This window comes from Onychostoma macrolepis, chromosome 03 (genome assembly GCF_012432095.1).
Source record: "Onychostoma macrolepis isolate SWU-2019 chromosome 03, ASM1243209v1, whole genome shotgun sequence".
NCBI lineage: Eukaryota > Metazoa > Chordata > Actinopteri > Cypriniformes > Cyprinidae > Onychostoma > Onychostoma macrolepis.
In genome coordinates, this window is record NC_081157.1 from 26,170,701 (window position 1) to 26,193,661 (window position 22,961).

At 40.3% G+C, this 22,961-nt stretch overlaps 1 protein-coding gene across 14 annotated transcripts in view; it reads right to left on the reverse strand.

The window, feature by feature from the left end:
* Nucleotides 1-22,961, reverse strand: part of arhgap44a (Rho GTPase activating protein 44a) — a 65,676-nt gene that overhangs the window by 17,841 nt on the left and 24,874 nt on the right. For 13 of the 14 annotated variants that reach the window (XR_009270464.1, XR_009270463.1, XR_009270462.1 and 10 more), the window contains exons 2-16: nucleotides 16,529-16,568; nucleotides 16,292-16,411; nucleotides 16,126-16,202; nucleotides 14,479-14,590; nucleotides 13,715-13,791; nucleotides 13,507-13,624; nucleotides 13,274-13,342; nucleotides 13,101-13,182; nucleotides 12,813-12,940; nucleotides 11,439-11,550; nucleotides 10,982-11,063; nucleotides 9,484-9,564; nucleotides 8,750-8,863; nucleotides 7,763-7,854; nucleotides 7,486-7,669 (exon numbers count right to left, since the gene is read on the reverse strand). Coding sequence is in view for 10 of the 14 variants with exons in the window: in XM_058771918.1 (XP_058627901.1) it covers nucleotides 7,486-7,669; nucleotides 7,763-7,854; nucleotides 8,750-8,863; nucleotides 9,484-9,564; nucleotides 10,982-11,063; nucleotides 11,439-11,550; nucleotides 12,813-12,940; nucleotides 13,101-13,182; nucleotides 13,274-13,342; nucleotides 13,507-13,624; nucleotides 13,715-13,791; nucleotides 14,479-14,590; nucleotides 16,126-16,202; nucleotides 16,292-16,411; nucleotides 16,529-16,568 (1,488 nt within the window). In the remaining 4 variants the exon portion in view is untranslated. Of the gene's footprint in view, nucleotides 1-7,485; nucleotides 7,670-7,762; nucleotides 7,855-8,749; nucleotides 8,864-9,483; nucleotides 9,565-10,981; nucleotides 11,064-11,438; nucleotides 11,551-12,812; nucleotides 12,941-13,100; nucleotides 13,183-13,273; nucleotides 13,343-13,506; nucleotides 13,625-13,714; nucleotides 13,792-14,478; nucleotides 14,591-14,730; nucleotides 14,883-16,125; nucleotides 16,203-16,291; nucleotides 16,412-16,528; nucleotides 16,569-22,961 lie in introns of those variants that run through there. The other variant, XM_058771913.1, reaches the window with a different exon arrangement.

A 22,961-nucleotide genomic window follows, 5' to 3' on the forward strand; every position in this document is an offset into this window, starting at 1 on the left:
CAATTTTGAGTTTACATCTTGCAATTCTTTTTTTTTTTTTTGCCATGGAATTAAGCATAAAAAAACCTTTCAAACTTTCATTTACATCTCGCAATTCTGAGTTTACTGTATCTTACAATTCTGACTATATATTTCACAATTTTGACTTTATATTTCACAATTCTAACTTCATATTTCAAAATTCTCCGACACAATTCTGAGAACAAAAAACTGAATTGTGAGACAAATTCAGAATTGCAGGGAAAAAATAAAAATGCGATTTAAAAAAAAAAAAAAAAAAAAAATTAACCTGTAGAGAAAACGAGCTTCCATATTTTTTTCAATGTAGCCAAGCAAAATAAACATCCAAAAAAGGTAACACTTAAGCGTTTTTTTTATCAAAAATATTATCAAAAAAGTAAAAAAAAAAAAATTACTTAATATCTCCAAATCAACCTAAATACATGAATATTTATATTTTAGCACTTAAATTAGGTAGAAATATAGGTATAAACTGCAGGTCACCATTTCTTTACAGTGTAAGGGAGTGAAATTAACAACGTCTAAAAGTAATGTGGACATGTTCCCTCCAGTTATAATGGCTGCTATTCTCCTTTCATTAATCATTTCATTAAAGCACTTGCAAAAATGATTCCACACAGCCTTGTATTTAATATGTGGTAATTTATCAGCAATTTTTGCCAAATATTTGCCAGAACGCAATATTGGTATTGGATGTTTATATTGGACGTAAGCTAGTCTGGAGTGGGACTGCATCTAACAGAAGTCTGGATCTCCTCCTCCGTATGCGGTATTTTTCCACCTGCTGGAGCATTGCAGGTGGCATGAGTCAGAGCCTGGCACATCTGCCACGTGTCTCTGTCGATAGCGGCAGAAATCCAGCCCCCTCAGTGAATGATAAGCGAGCCGCGGCCCTCCTTCATCACTCCATCCACGTTACCATAGAGACTGTGGCAGCCCATCAGCCCGAGACCAGCTCTATTCAAATGAGGGCAGGTTGTGGGAGTCGCTGAGATGTTCAACTCCAATTGAGAAGAAATGACACTGAGAGGTTACTGGATAACGACGTGACTGACGTCCCAGTCTAAGTGAATTAGTCGCTGAACACATTAGCTATCCGCCGCTGTCTCCTCCGCCACTGCTAATTGGTTTAAGCAGCACTATCGAACCCTGTCAGTAATAGGCAGTTACTGCAATGATGTTTAATTTAAAAGGATAGTTCACAGGAACGTGAAAATTCTGTTGTCATTTTCTCATGTTGATCCAAACCCATGTGACTTACTTTCTTCTATCGAACATTAAAGATTAATAAAAGAATATTTGAAATATATTTATTTCAAGCTAAGCATACTACACGTACATTCACAGTAAATGGTCCACTCATGAGAGAGTCTTCTGAAGTAATAAGACGCTTGTGGTCACCCTCATTATTTTGAAGAGAAAAAAAAATTAAAAATCACTGTACGATCTTGGGGGAAAATGTAATTGTGTTTTTCTAAATAAATTTGCAATTTAAAATGTCATTTTTTCAAAGCTTCAGATTTGTGGTGCTTGTTTAAAGGGGTTGCACAATTTGGCCAAAACTGTTGTGATCACATATCAGTATGACAAAAAAAATAAATAAATAAACACACACACTACATATACATATGAAAATACTACAACTATAAAATACAACTACTACTATTAATAAAAAAAATAAATAAATAATAATAATAATAATAATAATAATAATAATAATAATAATATATATATATATTATATTGGTATTATTATTAAATAAAATATTAAAGAAAAATTACTATTGTAATATTTTACTGTAAATTTAAAAAATAACTATTTAAGTAAAATAAATTAAATTTTACAGTACTCCTGTTAAATTGCAAAATGTCTTAGATTACATATGTAACCCCAGTTCCTCGAGGGAACGAGACGCTGCGTCCAAGAATGCTAGGGGAACGCCTCCAGCATGACCGCGCTCTGATACAAATGTAATCTGTCCAAAGGATGGAAGCATAAAAGCACATGCGGTGGAACCGGCGTCAGCTTCAGGAATGAAGCAACCGCTCGTAGGGATGCCGGAAGTATGGCTTCGAGACGCAGCGTCTCGTTCCCTCGAGGAACTGGGGTTACATACGTAACCTAAGACTTTCCTCTTCAGGAACTCGAGCTGTGTCCAAGAACGCTAGGGGAACGAGATCCTCACGCCGCCAGACTGACAAATCCCTGCCTAGAGTGGATGGAGCACAGCTAGGGCGAGAGAAAAAAGGCCACAGGTGGCTAAGGTGAGTGGGGCATGCGTCGCGAAGGCCAACTTCTGAAGAGTGAGTCTTGATCCCCAAGAGGGGAGAGCAGAGGACTCGAGGCTATGGAATAGCATCCTGATCCACCACATAGCAAACGCTCTCTGGCCGGAGGCCTCGGCCTCTGGAGGAAACATGTACTAGGGGGTGTCTACCCACTGAAAGGCCACCGAGAAGGGCGCGGTAGGCCAGTATAGCCGCCACGTAAACCCTCAGGGTGGAGTGGGTTAACCCTGCAGAGGAACAGGCCCGCACAAACTCCAGAACTGTACCAATCGGGCAGTTGGCTGGGTCGAGCTGGCAACCTCTGCAGCAAGAAGTGAAAAGTTCCACTTCAAGGCGTACAGTTTCCTCGTTGAGGGAGCTCTGGATTGGAGGTAGGTCTCAACAACCTCGGTTGGGAGACCGGAAGCTATAGGCTGTGCCCCCTCAGGGGCCACACCTACAACTTCCAAAGCTCCGGGCGGGGGTGACAGACCCCCGCTTGTGAGAGGATATATCCCTCCTGACGGGAATCTCCCATGGAGAGCCGTCGAGGAGAGAAATCAGGTCCGAGAACCCTGCTCGGCCCGGCCAGAACGGTGCTACCAGAAGTAGACTGACCTCGTCCCAGTGCACTCTCGCCAGAACTCCCGGGAGCAGAGCAATCGGGGAAAAAACGTACAGATGAAGCCTCGGCCACATCTGTACCATGGCAACAAGCCCCAGTGGAGCTGGATGAATTTAGAGAGTACCAGAGGGGACATGCGCTGTGTACTTACCTGAGTAGCAAATAGGTCCACCTGAGCCTGGTCAAACACTCTCCAAATGTGCTTCTTCCCCTCGGGGTGAAGCATCCATTCCCCGGGCCTCTGCCCCTGCCTCGACGGGATGTCTGCTCCCACACTGACATGCCCAGGCATGTGAACTGCTCTCAGCGAGAGGAGTTTGTCCTGGGACCACCCAAGGATCTGGTACGCCAGCCTGTACAGGGGGCGTGAACGCCGACCTCCTTGGTAGTTGATGTAAGAGACCACCACTGTGTTGTCGGTGCTATTGCACCAACACCGGCGATCTCTTAGGTCTGGGAGAAAGTGTTTCGGTGAAACACCGCCAGCATCTCCAGGCAGTTGATGTGCCACATGAGATGGCGAGTACTCCACAGACCGCGGGCAGGGTGAGGGACGCGTCCGTCGCTAGCGTACGCAGCGACATGGAGCTCCCAGCACCGGGCCCTGAGACAAGAACCAAGGATGTCTCCACATGTCTAAGGCACGTAGGTACTGCCGCGTGACCTTGATTACTCGCCTTGGTCTTGAGCCACCACTGTAGGGGTCTCATGTACAGCAGGCCAAGAGGTATCATGTTGGACGCAGCTGCAATCAAACCCAGCAGTCTCTGAAACTGCTTGACAGTGAGTGACTGACCTTCTTTCACTCTCCTAACTGCCGTGAGGATCGACTCGATCCGAGCAGGGGACACATGTGCCTGCATCGTGGTCGAATCCCACACCACACCAAGATAAGTGGTTCTCTGTAATGGAGAAAGCACACTCTTCCTGGCGTTCAGTCTTAACCCCAACACTTTCATGTGAGCAAGGACAACATCTCGACGTTGAGCCGCCATCTGCTCTGATTGAGCGAGAATCAACCAAATGTGGATATGCGGATGCCTTGTAGCCACAACGGAGCTAACGCGGCATCCACACACTTTGTTAAAGTGCGGGGTGAGTGCTAGGCCGAAGGGAAGAACCCGATATTGGTGAGCTTCGCCCTCGAAGCAAACCTCAGGAACTCCCTGTGAGTGGGAAGGATGGAGATATGGAAGTATGCGTCTTTTAGATTGATCGTGACAAACCCGTCCTCGGACCTGATCTGAGACACGGCATGTTTGAGCATCTTGAACTTCAGTCTGCTGACTGAGCAGTTCAACTGATGCAGATCTAAAATGGGACGCCAACCCTCCATCCTTCCTGGGAACTATGAAGTACCGGCTGTAGAACCCGGAATCTCTTTCGTGAGGAGGGACCACCTCGATGGCCTCCTTCCTCAAGAGAGTACTCTACTTCTCCATTACCAGAACCTGCTCGGGGCCCACCAGAGTGGGATTCACCCCGTTGAAACGAGGCGGAGGAGAACCAAACTGGATTCTGTAGCCTCTCTCTACAGTACGCAGGTCCCATGGAGACACATTTGGCAGTAGTTTTCACGCTGCCAAATAGTCTACTAAGGGAACCAGTCTCTCAAGACTGGCCTCTGGTATAACCAGGGCGGCTAGCTCGGTGTCCTGGAACGGCACGCCGGCAGGAGACGGCCAAACTAGCTGCTCTAGAGACCCCTGAAGGGGGTGGCGAGCATCTCAGCTCCGCTACGTTTCTGGGTGGAAGAAACTGAGATGTGTGCTCGCTGGAGATCGCTGTGCCCTGGAACACCGTACGTGGCAGGGTTGGCAGACCGATCTCCTGAGGGCACTGAGGAGAGACGGGCACCGTGTACCGCGGTGTACGCCGCTCTTCCCCAGAGGGGCCTGCCCTCATAAGTTCTGGGCCATGGGCACCAGGACTGCCTCAGCCGAAGTCTCCTATTGAAGCGACTGTCCTCAGACTCGCGTCATCTTCTAGGAAGACTAGACTGGTAGAACCAGAGCCAAAAAAAGTTCAAGATGCTCAAACATGCCGTGTCTCAGATCAGGTCCGAGGACGGGTTTGTGTACGCCGCTCTTCCCCAGAGGGGCCTGCCCTCATAAGTTCTGGGCCATGGGCACCAGGACTGCCTCAGCCGAAGTCTCCTATTGAAGCGACTGTCCTCAGACTCGCGTTATCTTCTAGGAAGACTAGACTGGTAGAACCAGAGCCTGCAATGCAGGACCCAATGAGACACGCTTGGCAGGGGCTCCCACACCGCCAGGTGCCTACTAAGGGAACCAGTCTCTGAAGACTGGCCTCTGGTATAATCAGAGCGGCTAGTTCGGTATCCTGGAACGGCACACCTGTAGGAGAAAGCCAAACTAGCTGCTCTAGAGACCCCCGAAGGGGCGGAAGAAACTGAGATGTGTGCTCACTGGAGATCGCTGCGCCCTGGAACACCGTACGTGGCAGGGTTGGCAGACCGATCTCCTGAGGGCACTGAGGAGAGACGGCACCGTGTATGCCGCTCTTCCCCAGAGAGGCCGACCCTCAGAAGTCCTGGGCCATAGGCAGCAGGATGTTTTAGCCAAAGACTATCCAGCGAGAGTGACGGTCCGCAGATCCGCAGATCCGCCTTCTGCTAGAAGGCCTCGGCCCGGGAACGCCACTCTGACTCCAACATACTGGGGAGTACGAGAAGCGACGCTCCCTATATGAGGAGCTGGAACACAGTTGGGGCTGCTCCACCCAGCACCACATCAACTGACCACATCAACCTCCTCAGAGGAAGAGAGGTAAAACATTGTGCTCTCACTTGAGAAAATCCCAAGTTTTCTTAGGCTCCTTTTACACATACACATCTAACTTCTCCTAGTTAGATGAAATAGATCATTTAATTCCTCAAAATTAAATGAAGAAAAACAACCAGACAAGTAAACACGGTCTGATATGACAATGATTCATGAAACGAACGAGAATGACATAATGCAGTGAGCTCTCACTCAAAGGGGGAAGAACCGCAGATCTGGGGATTGCAGGTGGAGAGAGGGAGAACCCGTCTCCAACCCGTCCACCAGATCTATGTGCGATCCCCGCGATCTCATTCACCGCCGTGCCTCAGCAGTGGCGGACCGGAACCGCGAGGTCATACGACGGGGACAAGCATGATCAGCCCCTTTTTTTTTTTCGAGCTGACAGCGCGAACTCCGTTCCTATGCAGAGACACTGCATAATAAGCTTGTGCAAACAATGCTTGTGCAAACAATGCTCGTGCAAACACTGCGATTTTACAAAGCTCATCGACGCCCTTCACGTCCACCTCCTCAGAGAAAGACAGGAGGAGCGTCGCGCCCTCTCTCTGGGGGGAAGAACCCGCGGGGCTTCCGAACCCAGAGAGCCGGGCGCTGGATCTGATGGGAAGGAAGAAGATAGGGGATCGCCCGTCTTCATTCCCTCCACCTGATCCATCTGCGATCCCCACGAGCGCAGCCGCTGCTCCGCCTCGGCGAAAGCGGGCCGGTAACGCAAGGAACGCAGGTGAAAACTCCCTCCTCAAAGAGAGCCCTCTGAGAGTAAGCATACGCAGTGACAAACGCTCACAAGCGGACAGTCAGCGCCCTCGAGGGCTGACTTCTGCGTGCTCTGCTCTCAAGCAGACCACACACGGACTGTTAGAGAAAAACACACAGCCTGTAATGCTATCTGCTCTCGCCCAAGTGCTAGTTTTCTCTGCACTTTAGACATTGTGGAGCTTATTTCAAGTAACAAACAACACTAAATAAGACTCACAACACAGATCGACAGACACACACAGAGTAGCGGTTGCCAAATGACAAAAGCTGACGCCGGTTCCACCGCACGTGCTTTTATGCTTCCTGGCCGTTACGTCACCCGCCCGTGACGTCTCGCCCATCCTTTGGACAGATTACATTTGTATCAGAGCGCGGTCACGCTGGAGGCGTTCCCCTAGTGTTCCTGAAGAGGAACTAATATATTTATAATATTTATAATAATATTTATGTCTTAATTTCTTAATTTTTAAAACATTAAACCATCAACTTTTTATTTCAGCAAAAAAGCCTTGTTAAAAAGCATCTCTTTTATTGACAAAATGCTTTTCTTTACAAGTTTAGGAAGATGGTTGACATGTTGTGTTCACAAATGCACATTCTAAGCGACTCAGACTAAGAACAGATGCATTTATGGTGAACCAAGATGCTTTGAGAAACTGAAAACACTGTATCATGAGCTGCTCATGTGTAAATAAACACAGTGCTTCACTCTGAAACCCACAGCACACATATTTATTTAATTAATTTGCAGCCCTTTTGATTTGATATTCACACTAAGCCATATTGCAAGGATTACCAGGATATTCTTCAAAAATGTACCTTTTGTTTCATGGAAAAAAGAAAGTCGTACAGGTTTGGAATGAATGAGTAAATGATGACATTTTTGGGTGAACTGTCCCTTTAAGAGTAGGGATGGCATGAGAAGCTAAAGGAAGAGTGTGGGAGGGAAAAGGAAAAGTGGAGAGATGGAGGAGGCAGACAGAGCCAAGAGTGCACAACAGCCTACCCATCCTTCTTGTAGAATTCCAGCATCATGTTGTCAGTAGCAACACTGAGTGGGCGTCGGCTCTGGTCGTGCTGCTGCTTGCGCTCTGATTGGTCCATATCAGGCGAAGGCATGGAGCTGTAGTTGGAGTTGTGGTTGGTGTGGACCGGGCTGCCGTAGCTGCCTGTCAGGTTGAACTCGATATCTAAGAATAGCAAAGACAAATTAGTCCAAATCTCGCAGGAGAACACACTTGTGTGTATGTGCGAATATGTTTTCACGACTCTTTCTATCGAACCTCCAGGGAAGAACCAGTCAGCGTGCTGGATGATCGGCTCAATGATGCCAACGATTTGCAGGGACATGGTGGTCATCATTTCTGTCATGTTCCTGTGAAAATCAATGACCCATTTGATCTACACATTACATATGTCAAAATATATCTTAAATAATATATCAAAATATATCTAAAACTACTAGATACATTAAAGAAGTAGTATACCTAAAAATGTAATTCACTTATGTCCATCCAAAACTGAATGACTCTTTCTTTTGTGAAACACAAAAGGTTACATTTTAAATAATCCTCATGTAGTTCTTCTCCATAAAACAACATTTCACAGTGACCACATCTGTAGAGCTCCAAAAACGTTAAATAACAGTCAGTTTTACACAGAAAACATTCGCATGACTTCAAATGGCTTATATAGTGCAAAAGCTGTATGAACTATTTTTATAGTGTGTTTTTATCATTCTTAAAGCTTGACAGACATGGTCACTATGAACTGTTATAGCATAGATTCTTCAAAAATATATATATTTTTTGTATTATTTATATATTATTATAGTAGCCGTTATTATTTTGAATTATCTTTTATTTGTAAATTTTTAGATTCAATTTACAGTAGCTTAAATAATTTTACGTGCTTTGCGAATTTTTCTTTTTCTTGGTCAATATTTGTATTTCGATTTACTTTATTTTTTGTTTCTGTTTTAGCAATTTTAGCACTTCTTGAACTTCTATTTTTATCGTAATTATAAGTTTTAATCTAATGTTTATATCTTACTGTAATTTTATTTCACGAAAATGATTTTCATTAGTTTTAGTTTACATTAACAACACTCTGCTCCACAGAAGAAAAATAATAAAGTCATAAGTCATATGTACAGTACGTAATAACAGAGTTGTCATTTTTTCAGTGAACTGTCCTTTTAAATTGCTTTGTGAATTTGCTGCTCTCCACATAAATACATGAAATAATCCAAATGGAAGACATGCACTCACCCTTCTGAATGTGTCCACAACAGGTTGGGTCCAAGAACTATTGCAATATTACCTGGCGTCATTTTATTAGAGTCTTGATGCTCTGTGAGTTTGGCTAAGAACTTGATTAAATATCTGTTTTGGAGAGAAAAAAAAAACACTTCAATTACAATCTCAGTTTGGCCAGAGTCGCTATTCTTGTCTCTGTACATTATCAACATTAGGTCTGACAGAAGGAAGGTGCAGTCAAACATCCAAGACCAACAGAAAATATCTGGAAACCTTGGCTAGAAGTAAAGACCTGTCAAATATCCACAGGATTTGATTGTTGAATTGTAAATAAAATGCATAATCCATATGAACGGGCATCCTTACGTTCTAAAACGGAAGCTTTGTTTGAACTTAATCCTGGGTTAATGACGTATTATTTATTGTGTGGCTCATAGTCTTTGGCCAAATCAGTCAAGGCTAAATGAAAGGCTGAATTTGTATTTGCCAGAGACAGCGTCTGTATAGTTGGCACACTAAACACGTTGGACTGAAGGACTCAAAAATATTCTCTGTAGGACTAATGAATTCTGATTATTTCAGAAACATGCCCACTTCCTGTCAGTGAAGGAACTTCTGCATCGCTGGCGATATGACAGAGATTTGACACTTCTCTCTTCTAATGAGCTCTTGCATTCATGACTCATTCAAAGACAAAGGCCTCATCAGAAATAACAAATAATAAGTAAATAACAAGCACCACACACCTGAAGTTGTTCAGATTGTCTGCTGGTAGTTTCTCACATGTACACAAAAGGGCTTGGAGTCTTTTATCCATATCTTGAATACTAGAGAAAAGACACAGGGAGAAATGCATTAAGGTACAGTATACAGAACATGAATAAACTTGACATTTTTTTCCACAGTGCTATTAACAAACACAGAAAATAAGCATTTGCCTGATTTTACTGACAAATCTTCCACTGTAAATTTAGTGTTAAGTTCACTTACATACAATTCAGTATAAAAACTATTACACTAGTAGTTTACAGAGTGCAAAACTAAAAAGTGGGTTACTACTACTAATACATTGACATTAGTATATTTACTTCACAAAGCATACTTGGAAAATATACTTGAACTTTATTTATCTTTTTTGTAAGAAATTTAGAATTGACAACTCATATTTGCCTTTATGAAAATTAACCATGGCTTTACTACAAAAAAACAAAAAAAACAAGGTAATTATAGTTAAACCATGGTAACCACATATTAACCATGGTTTTGCTACATAGTTAACCATCGTGTTTGTAGTAAAACTGTGGTTGTACAAAAGGTAACTAGTATGCCAAAAAGCCATGATTACTGGTAAATTTTCGGAAAGGTGATTCCAACTGAGTTTAACATTAGCACATGTTGCTAAGCTAACATAACACTCTAATAAGCATACAAACAAACACAAATATTAGGATAAGATTTTCAGCGTCTTAAATGCTATCCACCTTATTTTTCCCGTAAGTGCAGGCACGGCCATTTGTAAAATTAATGTGTCTGGCTTCCGGTGTCATTCGTGCCCAGCTATTTTTAGCTGAACAAAACTGCTTGTTTTGCTGCTTAATACTGCAAACTGTTGTGTCTTACCATCTTATTTTAATGTATTATCCTAATTATGAGCACACTGGTTTGTAGTGCAAACAGTTTTACCGTTTACTGCACGTTGTTATTCTTCTCCTTATTTCCCTACAGAGGCTAATGAACCCAAAGTCTCACAGAAAACGTCTTACTTCCACGTTGAAAAATAAGGTGGATAGGTAGACAGCTCACTACCCAGAGAGTAAGATTTCAGTTACAGAGGGCTTCATCTGCAAAACATCTGTTGTGTACAAACAGCTGATATACATCTTTAAAAAAGCAGTTTTACATATAAGTCATAAACATCTTTTCTAGATGTCTACAGCTGGTCATAGCTGGTTTAGCAGACTAGTTTTAGAAAGGTTTTGACCACTTCAGATTTCAAGTTGGTCTAACCAGCTAAAACTATCTGAACACCAGCATCCTGGGAGATGTATTTTAGCTGTTTTTTAGCACAGGAAATGTCTAAGAGACATACTACACATGAGCACACACTTTAAAAATATATCTTCCAGATAGACGCCTCCGTGATATACATTTGCTATCAGGGTATGTTTTGGAAAGGTGAAATCTGAAAATGGCAAATGGTACTGGGTAATGGAGTGTGTGTTGGGGTAGACCATCGATACTTACTTTGAAGCTTGAATCCATTCATCATAGAGTTCAAAGGTCATTAGAGGTTCAGGAAGTTCACGCAGATAAGACTTCAAGGCTCCTGAGGGAAGCAGATGAGGAAGGAAAGAGGTCAGAGGGAAGGAAAGAGGCAGGGGCACGCTGAAAGAGGGATAGGACGTGTGATAGGACGTGACTGGAGGTGTGATATTCTCTGCTTGAAATACTAAAGGGAAGCCTGACAAATGAGTTGTCAAAAGCCACAATCAGCGTGTAGCGCCTGTCGGCTGTGGCCCCCTACCTGATGGCTACTAGGTCACGCTTCAGGCCCAGAGTAATGAGATCAAATTAACCTGGGACAGAATTTAATGCCAAATGCCGTGGGGTCTGAGATTTTGTAGCTGCAATCCACTAAAAGGACACTGCGGGTAGATCAGTGGACATTACAAAAGCTAAGAGGAGAGAGGGAGATGCTCACCTGCGATGGCATGTGGGTCGGCCGAGTACTCCTGCACATCCAGAACCCCGCAGTCCAGTGACGCCTTCAGTTTCTTCAGCTTGGAGGCCGAGGGGGCCACCCGAAATAAGCCCTAAAGTGACAGGAAGAGTGAAGTTAGACCTTTTTGATCATAAAATCCCAAGCCCTGTTCCAAATGGCATCCTTGGCCCTCGTGGTTTACTTTTTAGTTTTTTGCAATAGACCTGTGGTTCTTAACCTGGAGGCCACTAGGGGGTCTCAGCAAACTTCCAAGGGGGCCTCAAGATAGCTAAACAGTATTTAAATTAATAAATACTCAGTAATTACATTTTTAAAGGGGTCATCGGATGCAAAATTCACTTTACAAGTTGTTTGAACATAAACATTTGTGTTGGAAGTGTGTGTACATGTTTTTTCTTAAAATTCCTATTTTAAAATCCCCTTTCTCAAATCAGGCTGTTCTGAGATGATTGATTCTGCGCAGGCCGCTCTGACGATAGTTGATTGACAAGGTCAAGACGAGATGTCCCTGATTAAGCAATTGAGGTGTTTTGATGTAATAATGAATATAACAGTCGTCATTTACTCCCGACATCTGAGCCGCTGAAGACGCAGAGGATTAATGTTACTTTCATTTTGAAGGGAATGTGCCGATCCCGATCTGCCTAAATGCGTCTATGTTCGCGCGAATCATTTGTGATCCAGCTTCATCTACAGAAGAAGTGATTATAAGGGTTTTTTTATGAATCTTTGCAAATCGCCTTTCCTAATAATGTGCTAGTTAGCCAGTTTCGTGGCTAAAGTAAACAGTACTGCTTGTCACCCCACGGGAGAAAGGGGCGGAGCCAGCAGAGTCATTAGCATTTAAAGCAACATGGACTAAAAAAACGGCTTGATGAAAACAGAGGGTGTTTTTTACACTACCATTGAGAAATTTTCATCAAAGTATGTTATAGACTTTTCATTAAGACCCTAAAGAATCATATCAACTTGTGGAAAATGGGCATCCGATGACCCCTTTAAGTAAATTTAAGTGAAGTTCAAGTATGAATTTAACCAAGTATGTTTTATGTAGTAGGTACACTAATATCAATACACTGTACTAACAATATGCTTGTGTACTATTTAAAAAAACATATATATATATTATTTCTAAATTAGTTCTCATATATTAAAATAATCAAACTGTAACCTTAATTAGATAAACTTGATCATCTGTCAAGGTGAAAATCACAGGGATTTTTCCAGATCATTTCAGGTTATCTGCTGTTGATTACAACAGACAATCAGACACTCATCCCTCAGTTTGTAAAAACAAACTGTGTTTCCAGGTATAAATAAGCCATGTTGTGTTATTTCTCAGCAGTCTCGCACCTCTTCCTGCATGCCACATTCAAGCAGCATGGTGACGCACGCCTCGATAGGAAATGCAATCTCCCTGCCGCTGATGGCTAGATGTTCCTCCAGGGCCTTTCCATACGATGGCTTCTCTATCCAGGCCTCTGAAACACACCATGATGGACATTAAAATGCAGTCTCCAAAAAGCAACAGAAAGAAGTTTACTGACAGACCCACACACACACACACACACACACACACACACACACTTGAAAGCCACCACTTAACCAAACTTGTACGCAAGTGGAAGTGGAGAGTCTCACCCTGGTGAGCTTTGATCTGTGGCAGCACACTCTGCAGAATCTCCAAAGACTTCCTGTGATACTCTGCCTGAACCTCTATGAGCTACAGCAAGACCAATAAGAGGACACACACATGTTGTAAGCTATTGCAACTAAAATTAAACACTTCACCTTTAGTGCCCAGAGGTACTTGCCGTTTGAAAGTAGTTTGCATAGTCTATTTCTTTGGCCATAAAGTTGTACATGTCTGCTGATAACTGGTCCTACAGAGAGGAAGACACAAATCACAAATCTTTCAATTTTCTAATTAAAAAAGGACAAACATTTTAAGATGGAGATTATTAGGTAAGAGTAGCAAACTAATTTTGCTTCGCATTTGGTTAAGTTTTTAATTAAATGCGGAAGAAAGAGTGAGTGGAATCATCACCCTGCAGATCTCCATCCGATTGGCTGTCTCCTCCATTTCTTCTCTCAGGGAATCAGCCTTAGCTCCGCCCTGCTGCACATTACTAGGGTGACTTGAAGATTTGGATGACTGTTGCCACCTAGAGGTCAGGAGGATGACAATGACATTGTCAGAGCACAATGTGCATTAGAATCAAGGAATCAGCAGTAATATTGCTCATAGTTCATACCGTGTCCTTGCAGAATCCATGTCCAGAACGAGTTTGGCTAAATGTTTTCGCTGTTTCTGAATGTTCGGAATTTCCACCTAAACAGCAAATCATGTCCATATGAGAAGAATTAAGCAATATGCACAAAATCTGTAAGAATTTAGGGATTAGCATCTAACCTTATAAAGTCCACTGTATTATATTTAATATGCATATTTGATACACAAAGACTGCTCTAAAATATGAGACATCAGTGTTTCATAGGACACATGCTTCTTTGATTTGAAATGAATAACAATTGAAAACGTTCATTAGAAATTTAGAAAAGTAATCAAAAACTATTCAAATGTAATCAGTTACATTACTTTAATAATCAGTTACATTACTTTAATAATCAGTTACATTACTTTAATTACATTTTATATAGGGGAACTTGTAATCTGTATTCTATTACATTTCCAAAGCAACCTTCACAACACTGTCTGTTATACTGTTACCAAGAGCTCACTGATTTATATTGCTTTCGTCTTTCCTTTTGACCATATAAATATCAGCAGCTGCACAAAAAGCTATTTTTTTGTTTTGTTTTTCCTCCTCAGTTTTAAGCTCCATATTCTTCTGTATCATACTACACCATTGAAGCCAGATGTATCAAGTACGATACTCAATAAAAAAAATAGCTTATTCTTACTTTTATTTCATATGTCAGGTACTAAATGGTTAGATGCAAAAGAAAAAGGATGCAATACGTGTATTACAAACTTTGTCAGGAAAAACACACTCACCTCAGCCAGCACATACAGAGGCTCCACAACATCTCTTTCAATCTGAAACTCAAAGACGAGCAGCTCTTGGGCCAACTTCTCCTCTGTCTCACCACAGAGCTTCAGCATCTTACTGCAGACGGAGACCACAGGTTAGTCAAAGCAGTCAACCAAACTAATTCACAAACTTCTCAGTGAATGTCACGAAAGATCTCAAGAGCTTAAATGTGAGCAGAAACTACCCATATGATGTTGATGTCAAAGGGTGTGTACCTAATCAAACTCTATATTTTTGGTGCTAATTCATCTGTCCCTTGGTAGAAACTTTCCAAATTAATTTGGTGCAAACCAATGCAGGTTGCGTGACAAGAGACATTTAGAAAACAAATATTGACCACAAGAAGTCTGAATAAGATGTGTCAGGTTAACATGATCCCATTAGCCCCTGCTGGTAGGTTGTAGTAATTACACCACATGGCTGGAGAGAAAAAAAAGAAAGAAAAAAAACCCATCTTTTTTCTTCACTGGTTTACTGGCAGGTTGCAAACTAACTTAAGTAGATGCATATTACTGCCACCTATTGTGCTGGATGACAACTGAGTCTAGGTTTTAAAGGATTATTTTTTGGGCTATATCCTTCGCAGTTTCAAATCACTTTAATGACAATCATTTTACCTGCTTCTGGTAATTTTGTGGAATATTTCGTATTTTATGTAGATATTGTCCAGTCTGACAGTGATCTAATTGTTAACCAAATTTAAAAGCAAAACAACAAAACATTAAAATAATGTTGTTGTTTTTTTAAATGCTAAAATTAATAATATAAATCTAATAAATATTAGATGAACAGATTTATATAATTAAATTTAAAAAAAAAAAAGCATCTTTTTCTTCACTGGGTTTACTGGCAGGTTGCAAACTAACTTAAGTAGATGCATATTACTGCCACCTATTGTGCTGGATGACAACTGAGTCTAGGTTTTAAAGGATTATTTTTTGGGCTATATCCTTCGCAGTTTCAAATCACTTTAATGACAATCATTTTACCTGCTTCTGGTAATTTTGTGGAATATTTCGTATTTTATGTAGATATTGTCCAGTCTGACAGTGATCTAATTGTTAACCAAATTTAAAAGCAAAACAACAAAACATTAAAATAATGTTGTTGTTTTTTTTTAAATGCTAAAATTAATAATATAAATCTAATAAATATTAGATGAACAGATTTATATAATTAAATTTAAAAAAATGAATGTTGCATGTGTATGTGTGAAATGAGTGAAGTGATATCACTGAATCTGAACATATCACAGCTTTTTTGGCATCACTTCCTAAACTCAACCTGGAGACATTTGTATAGCCATTTCTTAGTGTACACTGACGTCCCATCTGTTAATTTCCCACATTTTCCCTTTTTAAATTTTAAGACATTTACTTGAGAAGCAAAATCACATTCTGGAAAACAAGAAAAAAATATCTGCCAAAATGGGGAAAAAAATTATGTAAGTCATAAGTCTTGTTTTCTGAAGAATTTGTCAAAATTTAATTTATGGTGGGTTTAAAAGCATAACGCTCCATTGATGCCCATTTGATTGTAAATTATGATGCAGCTCAAGGGAAACACTTTGAAAAATCTGGTTAGACATCAAAATACAAAGACAAACTCACCCAAGAAGAGAGTCGTCTCCTAACACAGCCGCTCCCTCCACCATACATTGAGCAAGTATCGTCAGAGGCAACTTTTTCTGTTTAGGGAAAATCACAATCAAGCTGTTATGAGTGTAATTAATTGCAGTGCAGAAAACGGGAGTGTGAAGTGTGAGAGCTGATGTACCGAGGGAGATTTGACTGATCTCTTGTCTAAATCGGTGCCTTGTTGTCCCTGCAGACAGGCGGTCAGCTTCTTATGTGTGCTATGAGAGACCTGCTTTACCAGGTCTAAACGCTTCTCCACCTGAATGCAAAATAAACACATGTGAAACATATGAGCAGTGCAGTAGAAACAAGAGTATATTTAAGCAATAGATAAATATATCCAGCTTGTGTTCACACTGATCTGATTTCATCTCACCTGCAGCAGGTCTTCACTCAGTACCTCTGTTTTTTCTGCCCTGTAATATCAGAGAGAAGAGGCATTTAGGTGTTGCACTAGCAAGAGGCTGGATAGTTTTGCTAAACACATTTTATGAGAGCACCTCTACCAGGGGAATGACTATAAATCCCTTCAGTAATTAATTAAACACAAGTTATTTAAGACACTTATATGCAAAAACACATGCTCTGCAGATTTTTGAATGGATTTGGAAAGCAACCTCATAAATTGTGATAATTTGAATAGTAAAGTAAATAAAATAAAATGAGGATGATGTGACCCTTCGGCAGCAATGCACGCATAGTCCTTCGCTCTGCTCACTTTGTCAGAAATTGTACATATCCTGTCAGTAAATCTTGAGCCACTCTTTATTTAGCTCACTACGAGTACCCCAGCAGTCAAGGACAGTTGGAAAAGAGAGAGTGAACAATCGGCAATAAAGAAAAAATTCAAAAATTCCACCATCTCCAGAGAGGATCTCACCGCTGCTATAGCTAACGGTATCAAGCTAGCGCTTAAAGAGCAGCAAAGTACTCTCGATTCGGTAGTGGCTTCGACTGTAAGAGAAGAGATAGACTCTGTACTGACCCCAGCACTCCGTGATCTACATTTGGATATACCAACGACCAATGATTCTGTAAAAGAGCTAAAAGCAGAAGCTGAAAAGCTAGCCATTGCGGCGAAACAGACACGTGACCGGGTCGATTTTGTTCAAGCAGCTGCAACTTAAGAAATCAGCTGGAGCAACTCACTGAGAAGATGACGGACATTGAGGATAGGAGCAAGAGAAATAACGCGTGACTGGTGGGGTTACCGGAGGGGGCGGAAGGCTCCGATGCAGCTGGCTTCCTCAGAGCTAATCTTTCCAAGTGGATCCCTTCCCTGAAAGCCCTTGACATCGAGATTGACCGGGCCCATGGCGTGTATGACAGAAGGAAAAACTCAGATTGGCCGCGTACTCTCATCTTCCGTGTACTAAGGTCGTATGACAGATCGGCGATCCTGAAGGGTGCTTGGCAGGCATATCCAGTGAAATACATGCAGGACAATGTCACACTACTATTGGATTAAAGAGCTTTAATCCAGTCTTGAAGAAGATGACAGCACTTGGTCTCCAACCCTTCCTCACCTATCCGGCGGTAATTAAACTACGGCACAAAGGTGAGCAGATGATGTTCGACTCTCCTCAAAAGGCGGAGGATTTTGTTACTTCACTGTTACTGAAGACGTATTCTGCAGCGCTACAAAGCAGCGGGAAGGCGTCAGCTACCGTCTCCATCCTCTCAGCTCAACGAGAGAAAATTAACGATGAGGTCTGTGGTGATCCTAACTGCCCTGAAGAGGACAATAACAAGGTGGCCATGGACACTTGTTAATTTCTTGTTGGCCCTGTATGTTCGTCCGCTGATTGGTAAATAATAATGATATTAGAATATTTGCACCGTAAATGGATTTCCTGTGCCCAAATACAAGAGTCTCATTTAAAACAATGCGATGTGGCACATTTTTAAATCAAGTATTATAAACTGGCAGCCTTCTCTTGTGCTCTTAATAAAACTAAGGGGGTGCTTATCTTAGTCGATAGGAAGTTACATTTAACTATTGAACATACCGGGAATGATGATGAAGGTAGATTTGTTTTTATACACTGTAAAATACATAATGACAGGTTAGCACTGGTCTCCATTTACTGCCCGAATGCATTTTTCACAAATATTTCCAATATATTACTTGAGCAGATTGATTGTCCTTTAGTGATGGGTGGTGATTTTAATGCTGTTTTAAATCCTGCACTGGATAAATCTCACCCTGATACTACAGCTAACCCATCCTCTAAGTTATTGAATACATTTTTACAACTTAATGTAATTGATCTTTGGAGAGTCCAGAATACTACATCTAAGGACTTCACTTTTTTTCTAATAGACACAAGACTTTCTCTAGGATAGATGACATATTTCTCAGCGCATCTCTAATTTCATCTAACTCTTTCATCTCTATATTACCAATTTTATTGTCTGGTCACTCTACAGTATTATGTAATGTTCACCTTTCCAACATTAAGACCAAGACCCCTAGGATCATTACTAAATAATCAGACATTCATTAATTCGCTAAAAGATCATATAAAGGAGTTTCTCGCAATGAATATATCTTGTGACGTAGACCCTCAAATATTGTGGGAAACGACGAAGTGTGCAATACGAGGATTCTGTATATCTTTTTCTCCTGCTCTTGCCAAAGCAAAAACCCGCCGAGGGAATGTGAGTCTAAGGCATACATCAGTGCAATAAAATCTTCGGATGACCAGGTAACCACAAATCCTATGATAATTAACAACATATTTAAAGGGTTTTACACAAAACCTGATTTTGATGGGTCAGTTTGTAAAGAGTACTTGGATAAATTAGAAGTGCCTAGGGTCACACAGATGGATTAAGACTCTTTGGAGGCCCTCAGAAGGGCATGTCACCAGGCCTAGATGGCCTCCCTCCTGAATTATATTTAGAAATATGGGATGTGGTAGGGACTCTCATTGATTCATTTAATTTTGCGACTGAGTATGGTACATTTCATAGAGACCAAAAAACATCTTTGATATCACTGCTTCTTAAAAAGGGTAAAGATTTGTTAGATTGCTCCAATTACAGACCAGTAACACTCATCCCATGCAATCTAAAAGTTTATGCTAAAACTCTTGCCTCTCGCATGGAGAAAGTAATTCATAGCTTAATTAAAGGGGACCAAATCGGTTTTATTAAGGGGCGTCACGTGTCCGATAATATGCGGCGACTGTTTCATGTACTTGATTTTGCAGACTCTTTTCCAAGTCCTTGTGCGTTTTTTTCACTTGACACAGAAAAAGCCTTTGACAGGCTAGGGTGGAACTACATGTGGGCAGTTCTGCAAAGTTTTGGTTTTGGTAAACATTACATTTCTATGATTAAGACACTTTACCACTCACCTGAGGCATCAGTCTTAACTGGTAATATTATCCCCTTTATTATTTTTTATATTATTTTCTCTTTTCTATGCTGCCACTTTCCCCTCCTCCAGGTTACTTTAAGAAGATCAATTCCATACTTTCCTAGTTTATCTGGAATGGTAAACGACCCAGAATAAAACTTTGCACATTGCAGCGCCCTATACTTTCAGGAGGATTGGCTGTGCTAAATTTTGAATTGCATAATTGGTCGTTCCAACTTAAGGCTCTTCATATTTGAGTTGATCCTCAATCTAAAGTTTCATGGAGAGTAATAGAAGCTGACAAGGTCAAACCACATATAACTCCAAGATATTTTAATTGCTGGCATAGGAAATAAAAATGATAAATATAAATTTGGCCCAGTTGTGGCCAATTCTATTAGGATCTGGAAAAGGATGGAACGTCTGATGGGAGGACCTTTCAAATTTTGTAACATCACACCCTTATGGCACAACTTAAATTTTTATGTTGAAATCGGCCATTTGTCCAGCCCTCTTGGTCTACATTGGGCAGAAACACATGCGGTGACTTATATGATAACCACGGACTCTGCTCACTTCAAGAACTCACTAAGAACTAAAAACTCATCATATTTTGTCTTTTTTCAGTTACGTTCTGCTCTCAAGGCCTATGAAGTTCCCTGGGCATCCCCTATTTCCTCTCATTCTATATGGGATTGGATCGCACCACCCTCTGGTCGGCCATCTGTTTCTGAAATATATAGTAAACTTAATGATCACACTGCAAAGTCTCTTTCTATTAAATCTATCTGGAATCGTGAATTAACAGATTTTGATTTATCGGTCGAGGTTTGATATATGGGAGAGGGTGTGGTCTAATCTAATCTTAACTTCTAAAAACTTGGCTCATCGTCTTATCCATTTCAAAGTCATCCATTGAGCATACATAACTCCTTACAAGAGGTTTAAAATGAAACTGCAATCGACCTATAACTGTCATATCTGTAACACTGTATCAGCAGGTACTTTTCTCCACATTTTTTGGAAATGTTCAATTGTTGTCAGTCTATGGGCTCATGTGAATTCTGTTTTGTCCTCTTTACTACAAATTGATTACGTGTCTAATCCAGGTTTATGTCTTCTCAATGACGATTATTACTTCTGTATAAGTTCATTAAAGAAGAGAATGTTGTTTGCTGGTTTTACAGCTGCAGAGAAGGCAATAATACGAAACTGGTTTACTCCGCATATGTGTGCAAAAACATTTTGAATTCATAGCCGCCTTAAAATAGTGACTTGTGAATGTACAACAGCACGAATTAACAAGGCTAAACCTAGTACCATCGATGCATGGCAATGTTTTTCTTCCAACATTTTGGACTATATAAAGGAATGACCATATAAAGTTTATTTATTTTTTTTCTTTTCTTTCAGATTGTGATATTGTTGATGGTGTGTCTGTTGCTCCCCCCTCCCTGTTGTTTGTTTGAATGGATGTTGTTTTGTTGATTTGAAGAAAATAAAAAGTTGATCACAAGAAAATAAATAAATAAATAAATAAAATAAAAGTTGTATTGTAAGTTAAATGACATTATTCTATACTACAGGGTCAGTATGTCTTTTACTAAGAAATTAATCATTTTATTCAGCAAGGATGCATTAAATTGATCAAAAGTGACAGTATGAAGACATTTATAATGTTACAAATTATTATTCGATTTCAAATAAATGCTTCTGTTGAACTTTCTATTTATCAAAGAATCCAGAAAAATGCATCACTGTTTCCACATAAATATTAAGCATCACAACTGTTTTCAACACTGGTAATAATAATAAATGTTTCTTGAGCATCAAATTATCATATTAAAATGATTTCATGTGACACTGAAGACTGGAGTAATGATGCTGAAAATTCAGCTTTGAAGAAATAACAGAAATAAAGTACATTTTAAAATATATTCAAATAGAAAACAGCTAATTTATATTGCAATATTTTACAATATTACTTTTTTACTGTATTTTTTATCAAATAAATGCAGTCTTGGTAAGCATAAAAGACTCAAAAACATTAAACGGTAGAGTATGTATAAATTTTCTTTGTCCAATTGACTCATACTGGACTTATTATTATTAATTATTATTAATTAATCATCATCTGAGCACCTGCACGTTGCTCAAAACACAAACATTTTTTTTGACACAAATGTCAACAAAACTTCAATTTAGATAGATAGATGATAGATACGTAATCAGATTACTTTTTCAAGAACTAGTAAAGTAACAGGTTACTTTTGAATTTACAATAAAATATCTGAGTTACTTTTTCAAACAAGTAATCCCATTTTATAATCAGTGTCTTTGCTGTTGACCTTCAAAGATCAAGAAAGAAGGGCTTTTACATTTGCCAAAAAAAATTGAAGTTTATTTATATCAAAAATAAACAAGCAAGCAGGCCAGAAGAGAAATACTAATGCAAAAGTAACGTAACGCATTGCTTTCCATAAAAAGTAACTAAGCAACTTAATAGGCTACATCTTGAACTTCTAAAAGAAACTACAAACTACTAAACACCAGCTACTTAAACAAGATTATAACTGTTCTTCCTTTATTAACATTCTGTCATTTGATACCAGACCATTAAATTAATCTCGCCTGAATACTGAGAATATCATAAGAATAACAACACAACAGTTCCTATGTAACTAGCTGACTGAGAGTGACTACTTTGAGCAATTCAAACTGGGGAGAGGAACTTTTCTCAAATGAGTGGGTGGGGTCGACTCCGCCTCCTTCAGCTCACATGCATTCATGAGCTATGAAAATCAATAAAAACTAATTTCACAATCCCCTATGAATGCGCCATATTGAACTCTGGCCATTACATATTCATAATGAATCACAGCGAGGATGCAGAGCAGGTTCTGTTTCTGCTGAGCCTCAGATAAGCAGCATGACCCATATGGCGCTCACATACATACAGAAGAGAAGGTTGCCATGGCAGCAAATGCCGAATGCGAATGAAAATAGACACCAGCACATCTCCTTCCCATCCACGATGACTGTGACTTGTTAAAGTGTAAAACAGGGTCTTGATGTAGAAAGAGGTGCATTTTATATCGAAGACAGAGACAGCAGCGTGCATGTTTTTTTGTTTTGTTTTGTTTTTTTTAAAAGAGACAATTTTAGAACTATGTAATTTGCAATAATTTACAAGGTTGGAAAATTTAATCTCTCCTATAATTACGTATACACGTACTGTATGCTTGACTTTCTTGAGAAGCCTGACAATAATGACACTAACATCTCATTAAGTAAAACCTTAACGTTTTAAAAACATTTTAACATTTTATATAGAAAAGGTGTGGAAAAGCACTTCAGAGTGCATCATTGACATGCATAAACTGATAAAAATGTACTTCAATGCAATGCATTTTGCAGATTAAAGCATCCGTCAAATGCTTAAATG